This window comes from Apus apus, chromosome 3, assembly GCF_020740795.1.
Source record: "Apus apus isolate bApuApu2 chromosome 3, bApuApu2.pri.cur, whole genome shotgun sequence".
Taxonomy (NCBI): Eukaryota; Metazoa; Chordata; class Aves; order Apodiformes; family Apodidae; genus Apus; species Apus apus.
The window spans coordinates 58865075-58885100 of NC_067284.1; the positions used below are offsets into that span (position 1 = coordinate 58865075).

A 20026-nucleotide genomic window follows, 5' to 3' on the forward strand; every position below is an offset into this window, starting at 1 on the left:
TAGGAACAACTGCTACTGGCCTGCTTTGTACACTTATCAATGTAACACTTCTGTCTGTCACATCTAAAGAGCACTGTTGCCCTGAATCTCAAAAAAAAATTTGCCTTACCTGGTGCTTATTTTGGATTAAGGGCTTGGAGGATCAATAGGACAAGAGGAAACAGCCTCAAATTGTGCCAGGGAAGGTTTAGATTGCTATTAGATAAAGTTTCTTCACTGACATGGTTGTCAGGCTCACTAGGGAAGTGGTGGAGTCATCACCACTGGAGGTATTATAAAAACATGGAGATGTGGTACTTAGGGGTTGGTTTCATGGTGTATTTGGCAATGTCCTAGCTGACTCTGTTCTGAGCAGAGGAGTAAGAACAGACAATGTCCACAGGTCAACTCTCACCTCAGCAATTTTGTCTCTGATATTTCTACTCAAATATGTTCCCTAACAATTGATGGAACAAAATATTGAGGCAGCATGATGGGTTAATCCTGGTTAAGGGCCAAACTCCCACCCAGCTGTTCTCTGACTCCTTCTGCTCTGTCATCAGTGTTCTCTCTGCTGTTTCTCACTCTTTTGGTTCCCTCTTCCTTCATCTGTCCGGCATTTTAGTAAGAATGGCAAACTTCCTAAGTGTGTTTTCATAAAGATGCCATCAGCTTGGTTGAGGGACCCAGCTGTATCCTGCAGTGGGCCTCTGGAGCTGGCCACGCTTAGCATGGAACAGCCCTGTCCTCGCCTCATAGAGACCACCCAGCAGCCCCCTGCTGCCAACATCTGGACATGGACACCCAATACAGGAGGAATGCAACTCTACATAAACCTGGTACTTTTAAACTGTTCCTCTTAAGACAACTGACACTTATTTTTAAATGGTCGATTTTCAGGTTTGGTAACAAAAAATCTCTACCTATGAGATTCTGATGTCCTGAATACTCCATTTCATATAAAACAGAAAAAAAATAAAAAATGGTACCTACAAATGTAAAGTAAGCCAAGGGCCTGTATGTGTAGCAATACCAGGTTAGATTTCAGCTTTTGTCAACCAGTGTCACTCCATGTGTGATCTGCCATGCTCACATGCACTTCTTAGGAATGTGCCTAAATCCGTCTGAACAAGTGCTTGTTTTTTAGCAACAGGCAGAGTTTTGTTGCAGACCTGTCGCTGACATAGGACAGGCAGGGCAGAAGAGGAGGGGGTGTCACCTCTACATCAATGACCAGCTGGAGTCTGTGGAGCTCTGCCTGGGGGTGGTGGAGGAGATGACTGAAACCTTAGGGGTCAGGGTTAAATGGAAGATAGGGGCATCAGATGTCATAGTGGGGGTCTGCTGCAGGCCATCAGATCAGGATGTCCGAGTAGATGATGCTCTTTACAGGCAGATAGGAACAGCTTTGTGCTCACAGGCCCTGATCCTTATGGGGGATTTCAACCAGCCTGGTATCTGCTGGAGGGACAACACAGCAAGGCACCAGCAATCCAGGGAGTAACTGGAGTGCATTGATCATAACTTCCTCCTCCAAATGGTAGAGGAACAACAAGAAAAGATGCAGTGCTGGACCTTGTTGATGATGTAAAACTTAATGGTAGACTAGGCTGCAGCAACTATGACATGGTCGAATTCAGGATCCTTAGGGCAGCAAGTAAGGTGCGAAGCAAGCTCACAACCCTTAATTTCAAGAGAGCAGATTTTGATCTCTTCAAGGCTATGTTTGGTAGAGTACTGTGAGACAAAGCCCTGGAGGGAAGGGGAGCTCAGGAAAGCTGGTCCATATTCAAGGATCACTTCCTCCATGCCCAGGAGCTATGTGTCCCAATGAAAAGCAAGGCAGGCAGGAGAGCCAGGAGGCCTGTATGAATGAGCAAGGAGCTCCTGGACAGAGTTAAATGTACAAAAAAAAAAGGTATACAGAGAGTGGAACGAGGGACAGGTATCATGGGGAGAGTACAGACAAGTTGTCAGAGAAGCAAGGGATCAGGTAAGGAAGACCAAAGCACAGATGGAGTTGGACCTGGCCAGGGATGTTAAGAATAACAAGAAAGGTTTCTACAGGTATGTCAGCAGTAAGAGGAAGACGAGAGAAAATGTGGGCCCACTTCAGAAAGAAACTAGAGATCAGGCCATGCAGGACATAGAGAAGGCTGAGGTACTCAATGACTACTTTACCTCAGTCTTCACTGGCAAAGGCTCTGGTCACACCATCCAAGTTAGAGAAGGCAAAGGCATGGACTGTAGAAAGGAAGATCTCTCCACTGTAGGACAAGAGCAGGTTCATGACCATCTGAAGGACCTGAAGGTGCACAAGTCCATGGGACCTGATGGGATTCATCCATAGCTCCTGAAGAAACTGGCCAACAAAGTTGCAAAGCCTCTCTCCATCATATTTGAAAAGTTATGGCCGTCTGGAGAAACTCTCACTGACTGGAAAAAGGGAGACATAACTCCCAATTTCAAAAAGGGAAAAAATGAAGACGCAGGGAATTACAGACCAGTCAGTCTCACCTCTGTGCCCAGCAAGATCGTGGAACAGATCCTTCTTAAGGCTCTGCTAAGCCACATGGAAAACAAAGGGGTGATTGGTGGCAGCCAACATGGCTTCACCAAGGGCAAATCCTGCCAAATTAATTTGATGGCCTTCTACCATGGGGTCACAGCTTCAGTGGACAAAGGAAGAGCAACTGATGTCACTACCTGGACCTGTACAAAGCCTTTAAACTGTCCTGCACAACATCCTGGTATCAAAACTGGATGTGATACCACTCATTGGTAAGGAACTGGCTGAATGGTCACAACCAAAGAATGGTGATCAATGGCTCCATGTCCAGATGGAGACCTGTGATGAGCGGTGTTCCGCAAGATTCGGTACTTGGACTGGTGCTATTTAACATCTTTGTTGGTGACATGGACAGTGGCATTCAGTGCACCCTCATCAAATTTGCTGATGACACCAAACTGTTTGGTGAGGTTGATGCACTGCAGGGAAGGGAGGCTATCCAGAGGAACCTTGGCAGGCTTTAGAGGTGGTCTCATGCAAACTGCATCAACTTCAACCAAGCCAAGTGCAAGGTTCTGCACCTGAGTCAGGGCAATCCCAAGCACAAATTCAGGCTGGGTGGAGAATGGATCAAAAACAGTTGAGAGGAGAAGGGCTTAGGACTGATGGTGGATGAGCTGGCAACATGCTTGCAGCCCAGAAGCCAACCATGTCCTGGGCTGCATCAAAAGAAGCATAGCCAGTAGGACCCCACCTGAAGCCCCCAATACAAGAAGGACATGGAACTCCTGGAGAAAGTCCAGAGAAGGGCCACAAAGTGATCTGAGGGCTGGAGCACCTCTCCTACAAAGACAGGCTGAGAGAGTTGGGGCTGTTCAGCCCGGAGAAGAGAAGGCTCCGCGAAGACCTTATAGTGGCCTTCCAGTGCTTGAATGGGGCCTACAGGAAAGCTTTTTACAAGGGCTTTTAGTGAGAGAACAAGGGGTAGTGGATCAAAACTGGAAGAAGGGAGATTTAGGTTAGACATTAGGAGGAAATTCTTTAGTGTGAGGGTGGTGAGGCACTGGCACAGGTTGCCCAGGGAGGTTGTGGTAGCCCCATCCCTGGATGCATTCAAGGCCAGGTTAGATGGGGCCCTGAGCAACCTGATCTAGTGGAAGGTGTCCCTGTCCATGCTGGGGGGTTGGAACTAGGTGATCTTTAAGGTCCCTTCCAACTCAAACCATTCTATGATTCTATGATAGTTTTTCCTCATGTGGAAGGAATTTGTTTTACTTCAGTGCTGCCAAAGTTTAACCTGCAGTGTGCAGCCTATGCAAGTTACAAAAAACTCTAGTAGCATTTCACCACTCCTTTTCCCATTATGCTCTTCCCAAACCCAGCAGAGAGAAGTCTAGGAGCACCTAGATGACACAGATTACAACAGCATTTCTCCTCATTTTCCTCACATAAGTCATTATGAAAAATCTCTCTTTGTTAGACTTGCACTGCAGATTTTAAGTATCTGAACTAATCTGAGGGCCCAAGGTAAAGCGAGAAGCCAAATGTATTATATTTACCAGAGTCTGCATTCTAATACAGCATCCTAGTCTAGGATTACTTTCTATTTCATGCTTGTGATACAAGAACATTAGGAAAAGAAAAATAAAATTATCTAGGAAAAACAGTAAGTATTTTAGGTAGCTGTGTACTAAAGGTACTTCTTTACCATCATCAGAAATAGTATATGGAGAATTATCTGCTTGTGTCTAGTGTAGTTGGTAATGTTACCATACAAATGAACCTGCACAGATACGTAATTGTCTTTCTTATGTATTTTCATCAGCTTGCCAAATTTATGCAACAGCTGGCACTGACTATCCAGGGCAAGACATTAGTTACTAATTAGATACGAATTAGTTACTAATAATACAAATTTATCAACAGAGTTTTTGCTTTGCTAGATGTGGAATATATAACATCTCATTCATAGTTTTTAGTTACTTTTGGAAGAACGCAGAGATCACAGAAGAACAGAAATAACAACTTAGAAGTAAAACAGAAACAAATAATTTTCTCCTGTAGCAGATAGGGGACTAAAATGTTTTCAGATACATGTTTACCAGTATGACTAATCAGTCACACTTCTGGGAAGGGCAAACACATTTACATAAAGTAAACTCAAGCTTCTACTCAAATTATCAAAAGTTTTTTATACCACATTTCATTTCTACCATGACAGCAGCTGCAGAGAACAGACCAAGATGAGTTCTTCTCATAGTTTTCAAACATGGTCAGGAGTAGAAAAATAAAACATACATGAGAATAATTTTCTAGGCTTTTGCTGCCTACAACTTGAGCTACAAGCTTTTCCGATTATAATTATTCTATTATTTTAGCATTTGTCCAAAAAGGTACACCTTGCTGTAGAGAACCAGAACAAAACACAAACATCTGAAATGCTGAACTAGACAGTTATACCAGCACTTCCTACCATGAGTCACATATTCAGATAAATGTACACAAATAGAAATAAAAATGCCCCTTTCATATGGATATAAAAATATGTGATATCTGGATATTTCAAACGCTACAATTTAAAAAGAAAACTCAGTAGTTTGCTTTAATCAGGTAGTGTGGTCGTTATGGTTCTAACATTACTGTTCCACTTTCACTTCTGCATTAATTCTATTTAGATCAATAAGGCCAGACTGGAATGAAATTATACTATGACATTGGTGAACCTTATTTTTGACACTGTTAAAATTTTCCTGAAAGACCAAATGATTGGTGTATGTTATGTAGTTTTATTTAGATGAAATGTAAAAGAACTAAAATACTCTGCATGCTTTAATTATTGGAATGCTTAGTCTGTCACCTAAAGAAATCTACATATGGAGATAATGAGCCTTGTCAACTGTTTCACAGTAATTATAGTCCTCATGATATAATCCTACAAAACAATAAAATGTAATTTTTTTAAAAAATTAGAAAAAAAAACTCGTAACATTTATGCAAGAAAGGGATTATATAAACAGGTAACCATCAGTATTTTAGACATGTAATCAAGTATAATAAAACAAAATTCTGCCAGTGTCTGATACTGTACTTTGTCCAAAATCTATACTGTAAAATTTAGCTATATTCTTTTCACAAGTCTTACAGATTGTCACAGGATTTGTCCATTCATTTAAATATCTAATAATTAAGTAATATAAAGCTTCAGGCCCTTGCTTCAAATATTAGAGCTCTTGAGTGTTCAGATCAGCATTTTTAGTGTACTTACGGTCATTGCATAATGGTCCACTAAAGGAGGTCATACTACAGTCACAACTGAATCCATCCCACTGCTGCAAGCACACTCCCTGGTTTGCACACGAATCCTCTTGGCATGTTGTGCTGGGGCCTGATGAGAACACACAAAAAGGGACTTGCACTTCGTCTTCCAGAGAAAAGTATTTCTCACTGGATCACATTAACTAGTTGCCAACATCTCAAATCAAATGATCAAAGAGTTACCAAGTAAAACGCACATAAACTTGCTGATTTTGTAGCAGCATGTACTATTAAAAGGGTGTTTTTCACTTTAGTTTTAAATTTGACATGTCAAACACATAAAAATGCACAAACTGAAGCAGAGTTATTCCAGGTACAGTGGGAATGTTAACTTTCTTTCAAGTTATTTGTTAATCTTGTATCAGATCATTAATGGCTAAAAAATTTCTAGAAATTTCAGTAGTATTTTTTTTCTGCAAATACATTTCAACAAGCAAAGGCAGATGCCACAGAATGCAAAGCTCTGGAAGATGAACGTAAAGACTGAAAAATAAAATTAAAATAAAACAAAATCTAAAAAATAATAAAATGAAGCTACACTATGCAATATTTTAATCCCATAAATTATTTTAAATTATTTAGGTCTGAAATTAAGAAGAGTTTGGGATTCTTTGGCAGGAATGTTGGCAAGTACCAATTCACATGCTTCAGGGATCCCATGCAGGTTCCTTTTTAAGGGGAAATGCAGAAAATCAGACTACTAATGAACTGTCATGCCAAAATGTGACATACACATGAAAAACAAAGCTATTCTGTTTCTAGAGAATCATAACTATACTACTGCAATATAAAAAAATTTGAAAAGGAATGATCCAAGCACTAAAGCAATCACTATACAAACATATTCAAGACTGAAAGCCTTTATGCAAGATATGCTGGAAAATGAAGGCTCATTGTTTTAGAGGTGTGAAAGGCAAAACCTGAAACAAAATAACACACTTTCATTCTGAAACATACAGAGCATTTATTGAAGAAATCCAACTGTGCATTGGGGGTTTCAGTCTTGTTTAATACACACAGGGCTATCTACCTTGCAAATCAGCTTTCATCAATGCAACTTTGTCAGCAAAATAAAAAAGCAAAATATATTAAATGTTAGTAAGCAATATTGAAATGGCAGCAAACACAGAACAAAAACCATTCAGAGTAAAGTGCATGCTGCTGTTAAAGAGAGAAAAAAATGCCATATAATGCAAACAAATTAATGCTAATAGCCAAAAATCTTCAGGCAAGCCAAAATAAGAAAACAGTAATTTGCCAGTATTTTACTACAAATATAATGGTTAATTGAGCTGATGACATGTAATGAAGGAAAATTAAAAGGCCTGGGTTTTTTTGTTGCTGTTTTTTTAATTCCTTGGATAGATATGAATACATTAGCAGAGTAAATGCATGGCTGAATCCTGACTAGCCATTTGTCATGTTCAGATGCACTGAATTTAAGAATAATTAGCACTGTCATCCTCTCTGGTCTTTCTTTTTTTCTAGCCTTTTCTTTGTGACTGGTGAATGAAGACTGAAATACACACCATGAACTACAGATTACTACGAGCTCACACATACATTTCATGCTGATTCCCGACCCTGCCAGGAAAAATTTGATTCTGGGATGATAAAATTCTCCTAGATTCTTATGGAGAAAACACATCAATATCCAAATGAAACTCCTACTGTTAGTCATTGATGACAGGGAAAAACTGGTCCAAAGTTCATATAAATATCCTAAATCATCCTGTAGAGAAAAATCCACTTAACCCTTCTTTCACATTACAGTTCCTTCAAAGAAGATGTCAGTGAAGGGTTTTCTTTTGATTTGCCTGTATTTCAGAAGAATCCATATCAGCATGATTTACATCAGTTCAATGGTCACTTGCTTTAAATGAGGCACTGCTCAAGCACAACTCTGAAAGGGCCTGGGTAGTCACCAGTGCAATTAAGAACAAGGGCAGAGTACACTGCATCTGTTTTGCAAAACTATTAAGTGTTCTATTCTCTTTGGTTCAAATAATAATACAGAGAACTGACTAACTGCAGTGGGCCAACACAGGATAGTGGCTTTTTTTTCTTTGGAGTTTTGAGCCCAGAAGTTTAAACATTTGGCCATTACATCACCCTTTCCTGAGCTGGGGTTTATAGTGACAGAAGCCCGTAGTTGACAAGAGAAAACACATTTTTTTCTCACCAGATTCTGCTACTCAGAAACTTTACAAAGATGAAGTGAAAATATCTGTAGGTGTTTAAATGTTATATATTCATGCATTTATTTACACTTTAGTTATGCAACGTTAAATTTCCTCATCTTTGCAAAAGTAGAGCAAAAGTTATGAGGACTTAGAAGTACATAAACTGCAAGACCCTGTAGGCACATTAAAAACTGTATGTTAAAACACACATATTTGGAAAGAATACAGATAGGGTCTTGTTAAAAGCAAGGTATTTTGCACTTTTGGATTACCTATAGTAGTCGTTATTCAAAAATTGCCATAGAGACTACCTTAAATATAAGAATTTCTTCTAATAAAATTAGGCTTTTTTTTTAAAGAACAGAGGACTGTTTAATGTTGGTAAATATCATAATATCTGCAATAACAGGTTCATATTTTCATATATATATATTGCAGAATTAAGCTATTTAGCAAAAATACTCTAATATCCTCTTCCTAAGCACTCATCTTTTGAATCTACATAAATATTCTAAATGTATTCATTCATCAGTACAGGCTTTTAATTGACTGGATTTGGCCTCAAATTTGCATTTGTCTTATGTGAGGGCTTACACACTATATATTACCCAAAAAGCATTTTAAAGTAGCATGTATAATGTTTTACTACCTGCTGCAAATACATGTATCATCAGGAGTCTTAATGTATGTTAATACTTAGAAACTTTTCATACAGTTAATTTAATTCACATATTAAATTGCTTATAAATTATATATTATGTTACATTACATTGTATTACATTAGTACATGTGTGCACACAGTGCATTTTCCTCCAAAAAATATTAAAAGTAATTTTTCCATCATTCTGTAATTTCTATAATTCTGCTTTATTTAAAATATGTAAAGAAAGTGCAATGGATTTGTCTAGAGGAAAACAGGGATGATACTCACAAAATGGATCTGGGGCTTGTTGTTAACAATTCAAAGAACTAGTTAGCATATTTTACATTTCTAGCTGTTAGTTTCTATCTGTTCTAGCCATTGAAAATTTGTCAACAAGGTGGATTAATCCAAACGTAAATTATATTCAATGCTCAATGAACTTGCACTCTAGACCTATGGCAATATTTCTTTTAAGTACATAGAATTTATTTAGAAAATTACATAGTCTCAAAAGAAGCTATGAAATGCATACTGGAATTAAGGTGTAGTTTGACTTTCTGAAGAGATGGTGCAGGCATGGAACTTGCTAACATCATTCAGAAAGCAGAATCTAATTTTCTAATCTCGGTGACAAACGAATTTATACATATTTTTCCATTCCTGATAAAAATAAATAGACACTAAAGCTACAGAAAAATAAATTGTGAATATTTTATATTTCTATGTACTATCCATAGAATTTATATCATTAACTAAAGGTATCAGGTAAAGAATAAGAATACTGTACCACCAGTACAAAAGTACTGTAGGGAAAACAAAATGGGAGACAGAATTCATCCACCAGAAAGCTTTATCTTATGAAGCTGTAGGAATCCCCCCAGTTCTGTTTGGATTTTTTACAAGGTCTATTTGAAAAATTATCCAACTTGATATTAAAATCATCAAGATTCCAAATTGAAATTCTATAGTGTCATTTGCACACTTTTCTGTCCAGAGAAGAATGGCACTTTAGAGAGAACAAATAAAATTGAACATACCCACAAAATTCAGAATTATGTAAATAAATATATGTGCAGGGACAGAGAATTTATCTAAATTATTCAATAAATCATAGTAAAAATAAGGTGGAATTAAATGACAGCTGGAAAAATAGCTAGAGATTGACACACTTGAATTACAAATACACCTCTTCTAATTCTGTCCTTAGTTAAATTCCATGATATTCCAGATGAGTCAATAACGACATAAAAAATGTGAGATAAAACATATTTGGCTGTTGCTGATTTCAGATAGGAGGGCTCATGACAATTCAAATCTCAGGGGTAAGCAAAATTAGAGATGATGGAAGATTGATCTCAAACAGTTTCATAAATTAGCCTTCAATTAATCAACTCAAAATGTCTGCTTTTAAAATTGAATTAAATAATATCTCAGCAATAGCTAATCCCTAAGTGTTATGACAATACGAAGGACTTCATTTAAGTTAATTTTTATTGTTTCCATCATTAATTAAAATATATCAGAAGTAAACAAAATACATGCAAAATACCTTGCCACTAGAGAAGGACAGAATTTGCTTTAAACATTTTAGAAGTTAACTTGTTCTCAGATCAACCTCTGCACTGTAGGGCAGGCACATGCTTGTCTCCATAATACTAAAAAAATGTAGTCTTTATGTAAGACCTTACATAAGTGTCAAACAAGACCAATTAAAAGCAGGCAAAATATAAACTCTCCATGTACAGAGTGCACATACAACAAAACTCAGTAGGATTCACACAATACTTTCACTAGAATATAAAAAATATCAGCATGTTTAATACCTTCACATCCTCTTTCTATTTGCCCATTGCAGAAGAGAGCATCTGAGATTAGATCAGGGAGTCGTCCATTCAAGTCAACTGATGCAAGACAGCCTTGAAATCCCTCTTTCGCATGCACCAGTTTTGGCAAGGATTTAAACATTTCTTTGGCCACTCCTCCAATATACAAATCACCTGTTATGGAGAAATAAATATTAGAAAGAGAAAAAAACCTGTAGAATCTTTGACCTGCTTAATCTTCCACCTTTTTTTTTTTTGTGCTGAAAGACAAGTATCTCAGAAAAACATTCTTCAAAATAAATGCAGAAGAAAACTGGTAACATATGTAAAAAAGACATTGCAGAACTGTATTTTTTCAAATGCATATGTAGACTCACATTTGTATGACTAATTACTTAGAATTACCTAGACATGGTGTTTATGTGCCAGCTCATATATACAGGAAATACACACTATTTCGCAGATGAGGATTCAGTCATAAAATCTCCATCTAGAAACATATCTAGCACTGATGCATCTTGTTAAGCACACTCACGGAACCTGACCACATATCATCCTGATTATGGATTCAGAAGACTGAGATAAACGGCAATAACTGAGGCACCAAGATCCTGCTAACATCCATATATTCAGAATCCTCTATTTACAAGCGTACGCACACACACACACAGAAGGGGTATACATCTAAGGAGAAACTTAGGGATACCATTGTTAAGCAGTGAAAATTCATACTCTGTGTCAGTCATGTCAGAATACGGGGAGTTGGATGTCTGTAAAATGGCAATCTGCACACTGAGCAAGCAAAATTTTATTGCAAAAACCAATTCTGATGACAGACATATATTATAAACAGCCTTTTTTGATGAACCTCAGACAAGTTACTTGGGACTGAAAGCTAGTGCTTTTCTTCCTTTGGGTAATTCATAGCTTCAAGACTTACTTTGCAACGACACAACTTTTCTCTTAAAGACTGAGAGAGAGGATGCTTTTTTGTTTTACAATTGTTTTACAATTCTTTCATGCGTTTGTGTCTCTGGTGAGAAGAACTGTGGTCTTTCAAACTAACATACTCCACACCTCTCTGAAGTGTGTCTTCAGTGTCAGATTTCAGGTTTAACTAGGCGTGGTCCATACCTGTTGCCGAAGACACCCTGCAGAAACGAAGCCAAGCTTCACCTGGCCAGAGAGGGGAATCACACTCAGCATGAGCATGGCCCTAGCTAAATGGTTTCAGTCCTGGCAGGCAAGATGTGCTTAAATCTTTGTCGTGGTTTGGGCCCAACATAACAACAAAGAACAGCCACATGGGCGCTCACTCAACTCCCCCTCTCAAACACTCTAGGATGATGAGGACAAAACTCATGGGTCGAGACAAACGACAAGCAGGGTTCTTCACCCATTAAAGTCGCAAGCAAAATTGACTCAGCTTGGGGAAAAACACAGACAACACAAAGAGCAGGGCTTACATACATCACCCCCACCCTTCTTCCCCCCAGTGTCACAGGGGGATGGGGTTTAGAGTCAGTTCACAGGCTGGTGGTTCCTGCTGCTCCTTTCTCCTCAGGAAGGATTCCTTACAGTCCTTCCCTGCTTCTCCATGGGGTCCCTCCCTTGGGAGAAAGTCCTCTACGAACCTCTCCTTCATGAGTCCTTCCCACGAGGTCAGGAGCTGCTCCAGCCTGGGCTTCCCACAGAGTCGGTGGCTGCTTTGGGAACAGTCACCTCGCCTGGCGCCGGGGTCTTCCAAAACTGCACAATCTGAATCCACTAGCAGCAAATCTGAGTCCACTGGCCACAAAATCCAAGTCCACTGGCCAAGTTCACCCCTCCTGGCGCCTTCAGGGAATGTTCCACCACGTTTCTCCATGAGTGCAGGGGGACAGCTGCCATCTCACCGTGGGTTGCAGGGAAACTTCTGCTTGGGCACCTTCTTCCACTTCTTTCTCATCAACCACCAGCAGGCTCTGCCCATCCAGCACAGCTCTCCTCCTTTAAGTGCTCACTCTGCTCAACTCTTATTTCAGTTCTTTCGTACGTTAATGGCAGTGGCCCATCTATTGTCTCTCTAATGGCTCCTTGGCTGGTTTTGGAGCAGGTGGAGCTTCTCAGCTTCTTACAGGAGCCACTCCTGGGGTTCTTCCCCCACTGCCAAAAATCCCGCCAAACCAAACCAGCACATTCTTTAAGTCAGACACAGAAAGGAATTAAGCCATGGTTTCCTACATCCTGCATGAGTTTGCTCTCTTGCTGTGTTATCCTCTAACTCAGAAAAAGCAGCCAAATTTGCAAGTTTGGTGGGAGTGCTCTGAGCATGCCTACAGGCAAACCCCTTTATGCACACAGGAAGAGTACCATAGAAGCCTCTGAGAAGCATTGAACCCACTTGAAGGAGTGCTCTTACAGAAGAATCTGACTTGCAGGCATCATCCAGTGACAAATTTCTTACTCCACCGATGCATCAAATCCTCAATCATGACATGTTTTGTGCTAGCATAATTTTTCAATAGAATCTCTGATCATACATCCTAATCTACATTTCCAGTATGTCCACCAATCTGGATGATCGTGAAACCTAGGCTACAAAATGTATCAAAGAGTGTTTCTGCATCACTTCAAATGCAAAATTGTTCATTTCCTAAGTGTTTACCAAGATTTGTAGGCAGATTTTATAGTGACAGAACTCAAGATGTACTAGCTATTATCAGTACCCCATGCACCTAATTTTAATCTTCCTCTTACCACTACAAGCCACAGTCCAGTCACAACTTTTCCTGATTTTCCTGGCATACTTGTTTGTTCACAAGGGTGAGCAATTCATTGCCATTTGCAATGGTTTACAGTGTGCCTGCAAGGAAATGGCCTGAAACAAGCAAATGTATATCAGACCATGAAAGATTTTAGTAACTACATTATCTGACCTAAAACTCAACTGCGTTGTAATTAGTGAAATGGAGATAAAAAGCTTAGGAAACATGCACATTATTTATCTTATAAGCCATCCAACCAAAAGTCTCAGCAACCATTATAGCATTGTATACTAAGAAACCTCAACCTTTTTTCCATTCCATGTAGATAATTTGAAAAAGAAGATATTGCGTTCCTCTAGAGCTTTGAGGTACAGTATAAATCTCAGAAGCATGATATTAAACATAACATTAAATATGGTTATCCATATGTTCCCATGTAATTCATTCACAGCAGAAAAAAATCTGCATTTTTCAACCAGCTGAACTGGAAACAAAGTAAAAACTCTTGTTGCATGATAAACATGCTTCATCTTTGGCTCAGGTGAAACATCTAGAAAGTAAAGCCCTTCCAGGTTTCCTGAATATTGTGCTTTCTATCATCATCACTCAGAACAGAGAGATAATCCATCTCAGTTCATTCCAGTGGACTTAAAAGAGTGAAACTCCAGAAAACAATACAAAGAAAATCACACCTATGGTAGAAAGGTTAAATTTGGTCTATAGGATATGACACATGCAACCTTTTTTAAATGTCCCAACACATATACAGTGAAAACTTCTTTTTTTTTTTTTTCTGTGATTGGTTAACATTTAAAACTGCAAACTTTCAAACTGATATCCTGCTAATTCCTAAGGTACATCCCTCAAGCAAATTGAGATTGATATATACAGACATCTGGCGATTTTCAGTTATGATTAATGGCTAGCAGAAGCCCAGGTCAGTGTGCCAGTGTATAAACCTGAATGTAGAATATTTACTCCTGAAAATGTTCACTGGAATATTTTCAAATACATGTCATATGCACAGAATTACCATATTTGAGTCTAACCAAATGTAACTACTGCTTACTTTCAGTTCCTTATGACTATTGGTAATGAAAAACTGAGCATTATATACTATTGAAGATATAGTTTCCACAAACAAAGACGTATTCTGGGTAATATTTTAACTTAGTTTATGTTCCAAACAACTAGCTAATACACTACACTAACATATATGTCTTGAGCAGCCATATAGCAGACTATTAGACTTCAACTTATATATATATATAAATATATTAAAAAATATATATAAATATATATATATATTTATAAAGTATCGACAGGTATTTCTATGACTCTGGGTTAAACTTTTAGTAGATTTAATACCAAATGTGGTTTCAGTTTACTGCTGATGGCATAAATATACACTGTCTCTCAGGGACAAAATTTTATTAAGAGATAGTCTCTGGAATTAAACCCCAGATTTTTAGTATTTTTTTTTAAAGCTATTCATATGTTTTCACTTGGTTATTTTTTTGTATTTGCCATCACAAATTCTTTTCTTAGCTACTTCTATTTCAGTTAATCACATGCTTCATTTTCACATTCATCTCACTTAATAGCTCCCTACAAAACTCAACCATTTGAAATTCAGACAAGACAGAATTTCAAAAAATGTTAATGAAAATATTTGTATATTGAACATGCATTAGCAGAGCTTCAGAAAAGATAAAGCTTCTCTCTGCTCTCACAAAATGGTATCAGAGTGCCCAAAATAGTGTGATATGAATTCTCAGGTTTTCTTCTCTTTTTCACTTCTTATGTACATACGACTTTACAACGGGAAATTTTACACATTCTGAAACAGGATTGATCCCTTTTTGTGTATCTGCATACTTAGCCTCATTAGTTACATGTAAGTATCCTCATTAAGTAAGGTAACACACTTAATCAGATCGATAGTACGAGACCATGACACTATCAGAACCAGCTGCAGTCTAAATGCAAAACTGCTACCGTTGAAAATGTGTGACCACTTCAGGAGTTCTCCGCAATGGAAAAGGCAATTATTCTTTCTTTCTTTCTTTCTTTCTTTCAATAGATGAGTATTTTATAAGTAGGCATAAAAAGGGATATACTTGTATTACAGTGGTAAACAGTTTCTGGAACAAAAGTTTAGCTATTATCTTTCATGCATGTATTGTCTTCTGAAGTTTATGTTTATTTTTAATTGTATTCCTGAAAGACTCTACACTTATTTTTATAACCATTCTGAACTTCCTTCACTTGTAAAGGAAAATAACCTATTTATATAAAATATATCAACTGACATAAACAAATTAGCAGCTAGTAAAGAAATGGGTGAAAGAACAGAGTGCTCCAAGACTTCCTTCTGATCTCTGGAGCTGCTTCAAATAAAGCACATTAATCTCACAGCTCTCTTCTTACTTGTATCAGGAGTGAGTACACAGAGTTACAGATCCTTTTATTTAAAGAGGAAGGATTGTTTTCTTTCTTTGTTTTTCTGGGGCCAAAAAAAAAGTATGTTACAGTGTTTCTCACTGGCCTGGTCATTACAGGTCAGCAGAATCAACTGCACTTTTAGAGCTATTCGTATAAATCATGGCAATAATCATACTGGTCAGTTTTATCATAAGTGCTGAGAAAGAAAAGAGTTTAGTGGGTGTAATTTACATCTTTTCCAGGTAATTAAGACCTAAATTTATTTCATCAGTAGCTTTTCTATTCACACCTATCTATCTCTTTTCTGACTTAGAGCTGATTTGTGCTTTGAAGAACAAGTGATTTTAACACAGAAACAAATTGCTAGTTAATAAAGGAACCCAGGTTCTCACTGTATTTATTATTGGAATCACGCTTATAAAAAAATGCACAGAACACCACACAACAGTGAGTCATACACAACTGTTGGTGAAACAAATACTGCCAAATCCTTCTGTAATAACTCATCTTTTTTTATCCCAAGTCTCTACATTTCTTCAAAATAAGAACTTTGCAAATGCAAGAAATGTAAAATAAAAATTGAAGATGCTCTTCTACTTTTTTTTTTTTTTTTTTCTGAATAATTTGCAGAAGTGTCTTATTGTTTGGCACTACTGACAGGTCACTCCATAGACTTTCCCCCATTCCTGATTCAGGTCCACACCCAAGAGCCCTGACATGATATATGCAGGTGGCAAAAACTACTCATTTAATGTAATGACTATCATTGTCTTCAAGAACCAGTAAAGAGGGAATTACTACCCATATATTTATAAGTACAACGGCAACATGTAAATACTGCTAAGGGAACAAGTAATTTAACCAGGATATAGTTAGGCTTCTTCAATTTCCAAAATCTGTATATTTTGTTGTATAAATATGGTATTAATTTCTTGAATGCAATTCTTGACTAGAAATTAATACCATTCATTCAGATATGGTTCTGTGTATGAATGAAAATAAAACAAAAAGTAGGAATTAAAGCAGTAGAAGGAATTGTGGCACTACTTTTTCACAGAATCACAGAACTGCCATGGTTGGAAAGGACTTCTAAGATCACCGAGTCCAAATATCAACACAAACCCCCCCCAAAAAAACAACCGACCACCACCACCAATGAAAGAAAACGAAAAAAAGCCAAACAACGTCCCCCCCCCACAACCTCAGCCACTAAAGCACACCGTTAAGTGTCACATCTACACATTTCTTGAATATCTCCAGTGATGGTGACCCAACTGCTTCCCTGGGCAGGCTGTTCCAGTGCCTGAACACTCAGTTTAGAAATTCTTTCTAATATCCAATCTAAAACTCTCTTGTCATAACTCACGACATTTCCTCTGGTCCTATCATTATTTACTTGGAAAAACAGGCCAACACCCACCTCCCTACAACCTCCTTTCAAGTAGTTGCAGAAGGTGATGAGTTCTCCCCTCAGCCTCCTTTTCTTTGGACTAAATAATCCCAGTTGCCTCAGCTGCTCCTCGCATGTCTTGTTCTCTTGACCCTTCACCAGTTTGAAAATGTCCTTTCTATAGTGAGGGGCCCAGAACTGAACACATTACTTGAGGTGAGGCCACATCAGTGTTGAGCACAGGGGCATGCTTACTTCCCTGCTCCTGCTGGCCACACTATTCCCGATGCAGTCCAGGATGCTCTTGGCTTTCTTGACAACCTGGGCACACGTTGGCAGCTTTCCAGCCACACTTCCCCAAGACTGTAGCATTGCCTGTTACCAAAATGCAGGACCTGGCACTTGACCTTGTTAAATCTCATAGAGTTGGCCTTGGCCCATCAATCCAGCCTGCCCAGATCACTCTGTAGAGCCTTTCTACCCTCAAGCAAATCAACACTACCACTCAGTTTGGTGTAATCTGCAAACTTACTGAGGGTGCACTCAATCCCCTCATCTAGGTCATTGATCAAGATGTTGAACAATACTGGCCCCAAAACTGAGCCCTGAGGGACACCACTGGTGACCAGCCACCAACTAGATTTGACCCCGTTTACCACAACTCTCTGGGCATGGCTGTTCAGCCAGTTTTTTACTAAGTAAAGAGTGCACTTGTCTATGTCATGATTCACCAACTTCTCCAGGAGAATGCTGCGGGAGATGCTGTCAAAGGCCTTACCAAAGACAACATCCACAGTCTTCCCCTTATCCAACAGGTGGGTCACATGGTCATAGGAAGAGATCAGTTTGGTCAAGCAAGACCTCCCTTTCATAAACCCACGCTGATTGGCCCTGATCCCATCTGCCTTGTACTTGTCATGGGAGCTCACTCAAGATGAGCCTCTCCATGATCTTTCCCACTACCAAGGTCAGGCTGACAGGCCTGTAGTTCCCCAGATCCTCCTTCCAGCCCTTCTTGTAGATGGGTGTCACATTAGCCAGCCTCCAGTCATCTGGTACCTCCCCTGTTGACCAGAATTGTCAATAAATAATGGAGAGAGGCTTAGCAAGCTCCCCCACCAGCTCCCTCAGTACTCTAGGGTGGATCTCATCAGGCCCCACAGACTTGTGAGTGTCCAGGTGCAGAAGCATATTATTAACTCCTTCCTCCAGGATTATGGGGAGGTTATTCTGCTTTCCATTCTTAGCTTCCAGCTCAGGAGACTGAACACCCTGGGGGTAGCTGGTCTGACTATTAAAGACAGAGGCAAATAAGGCATTAAGTATCTCATCTTTTTCCTCATCCTTGGTTGCAATGTTCCCCCCCAAATCCAGTAAGGAATGGAGATTGTCCCTGGCTCTTTTTTTTATTGTTGATGTATATGTTAAAACTTTTTTTGTTGTCCCTTATGTCAGTGGCCAAGTTGAGCTGCAGCTGGGCTTTTGCCTTCCTAATTTTCTCTCTGTATGACCTAATGAGATCTCTGTACTCCTCTTGAGTTGCCTGTCCCTTCTTCCAAAGGTGTCAAACTTTCCTTTTCTTCCTAAGTCCCATCAAAAGCGCCCTGTTCAACCAGGCTGGTTGTCTTCCCCGCCCTTTCACCTTAAGATACTTGGGGACAGCCTGCTCCTAGGTCTTTCAGATTTCTGTCCAGCCTTCCTGGACCTCTTTGCCCTTCAGGACTGTCTTCCAAGGGACTCTCTCAGCCAATGTCCTGAACAGGCCAATGTCCACCCTCTGGAAGTCCAAGGTGGAGGTTTTGCCAACCCCCTCCTTACATCACTAAAAATTGAAAACTTAACAATTTCAGGGTTGCTAAGACCAAGACGGCCTCTGAACACCACATCTCCCACTAGTCCTTCTCTGTTTGTGAACAGAAGGTGTAGCAAGGCACCTCCCCTGGTAGGTTGACTTACCAGTTGTGTCAGGAAGTTATCCTCCACACACTCAAGGAACCTCCTAGACTGTTTCTTCTCTTCTGTGTTATATTTCCAGCAGACGTCTGGTAGGTTGAAGTCCCCCATCAGAACAAAGGCTCGAGATTGCAATACTTTAGCTAGCAACTTGTAGAATACTTTGTCTGCCTCCTCATCCTGTCTTGGAGGTCTGTAACAGACTCCCAGCACAATATCTGCCTTATTTGCCTTCCCCTTCATGCTTAGCCACAGACACTCAACTTTATCATCAATGTCATTGATCTCTATACAATAAAATACTCCCTAATGTACAGAGCCATGCCACCACCTCTCTTTCCTTCCCTGTCTTTTTTGATGAGCTTATATCCATTCATTGCAGCATTCCAGTCATGACAGTCATTCCACCATGTTTCTGAGATGGCAACTATGTCATAGCTGTTCTGCTGCACAATGGCTTCCAGCCCATCCTGTTTGTTGCCCATGCTATGTGCATTAGTGTAGATGTAGATCTCAAATGCTATCAATTTCATCCCTATCCTTGGAAAAAACCTGTAATCTTTTCAAAAGCCGTAAAGAAAATATCCCTGCAACATTTTTATATGCTTGCAATAAGCCACCTTTAAAGCCACCACTCTCACTGTCCCTGTATGTCTTGTTGTGTTGCTGATTTCAACTGTACTTTCTGCTACTCTTCTCCTTTCAGTTTCATTTTAGAAGTTTCTCTGTCTCGTTTTTAATGTCACATTGTACAAAATCACTACTACTGCTATGAACAAGTGTGCCTCTGCAGGGTATTAGAGTGGTATTACTCCCCAAGAGATGGACAGCCCTAGCATAATGTGGTGGGTTCTGAAAGTGCAACAGGCACCTCCATGATTCCTTTATATGACACATGAAAATACAGAGGAACATCTGCCTGTGGTGAAGCTGAGGTGCCAAGCACACTTTTCTCCAAATATGCTACTTCAAAATGATCAAGCATATGATAACTTCTTCCCTCAGGCAGGCAAAGAGGAATGAAGGCTGTAAAAACTGA

General features: G+C 39.2%; 1 protein-coding gene across 31 annotated transcripts in view; it reads right to left on the bottom strand.

The window, feature by feature from the left end:
* The window catches only part of NRXN1 (neurexin 1), a 759121-nt gene that overhangs the window by 367712 nt on the left and 371383 nt on the right, over positions 1–20026 (bottom strand). For 19 of the 31 annotated variants that reach the window (XM_051616135.1, XM_051616134.1, XM_051616132.1 and 16 more), the window contains 2 exons: positions 10453–10626; positions 5754–5873 (listed from right to left, as the gene is read on the bottom strand). In XM_051616135.1, the coding sequence (XP_051472095.1) occupies positions 5754–5873; positions 10453–10626 (294 nt within the window). Of the gene's footprint in view, positions 1–5753; positions 5874–6833; positions 6861–10452; positions 10627–20026 lie in introns of all 31 variants that reach the window. The other 12 variants (XM_051616125.1, XM_051616124.1, XM_051616118.1 and 9 more) reach the window with 1 other exon arrangement.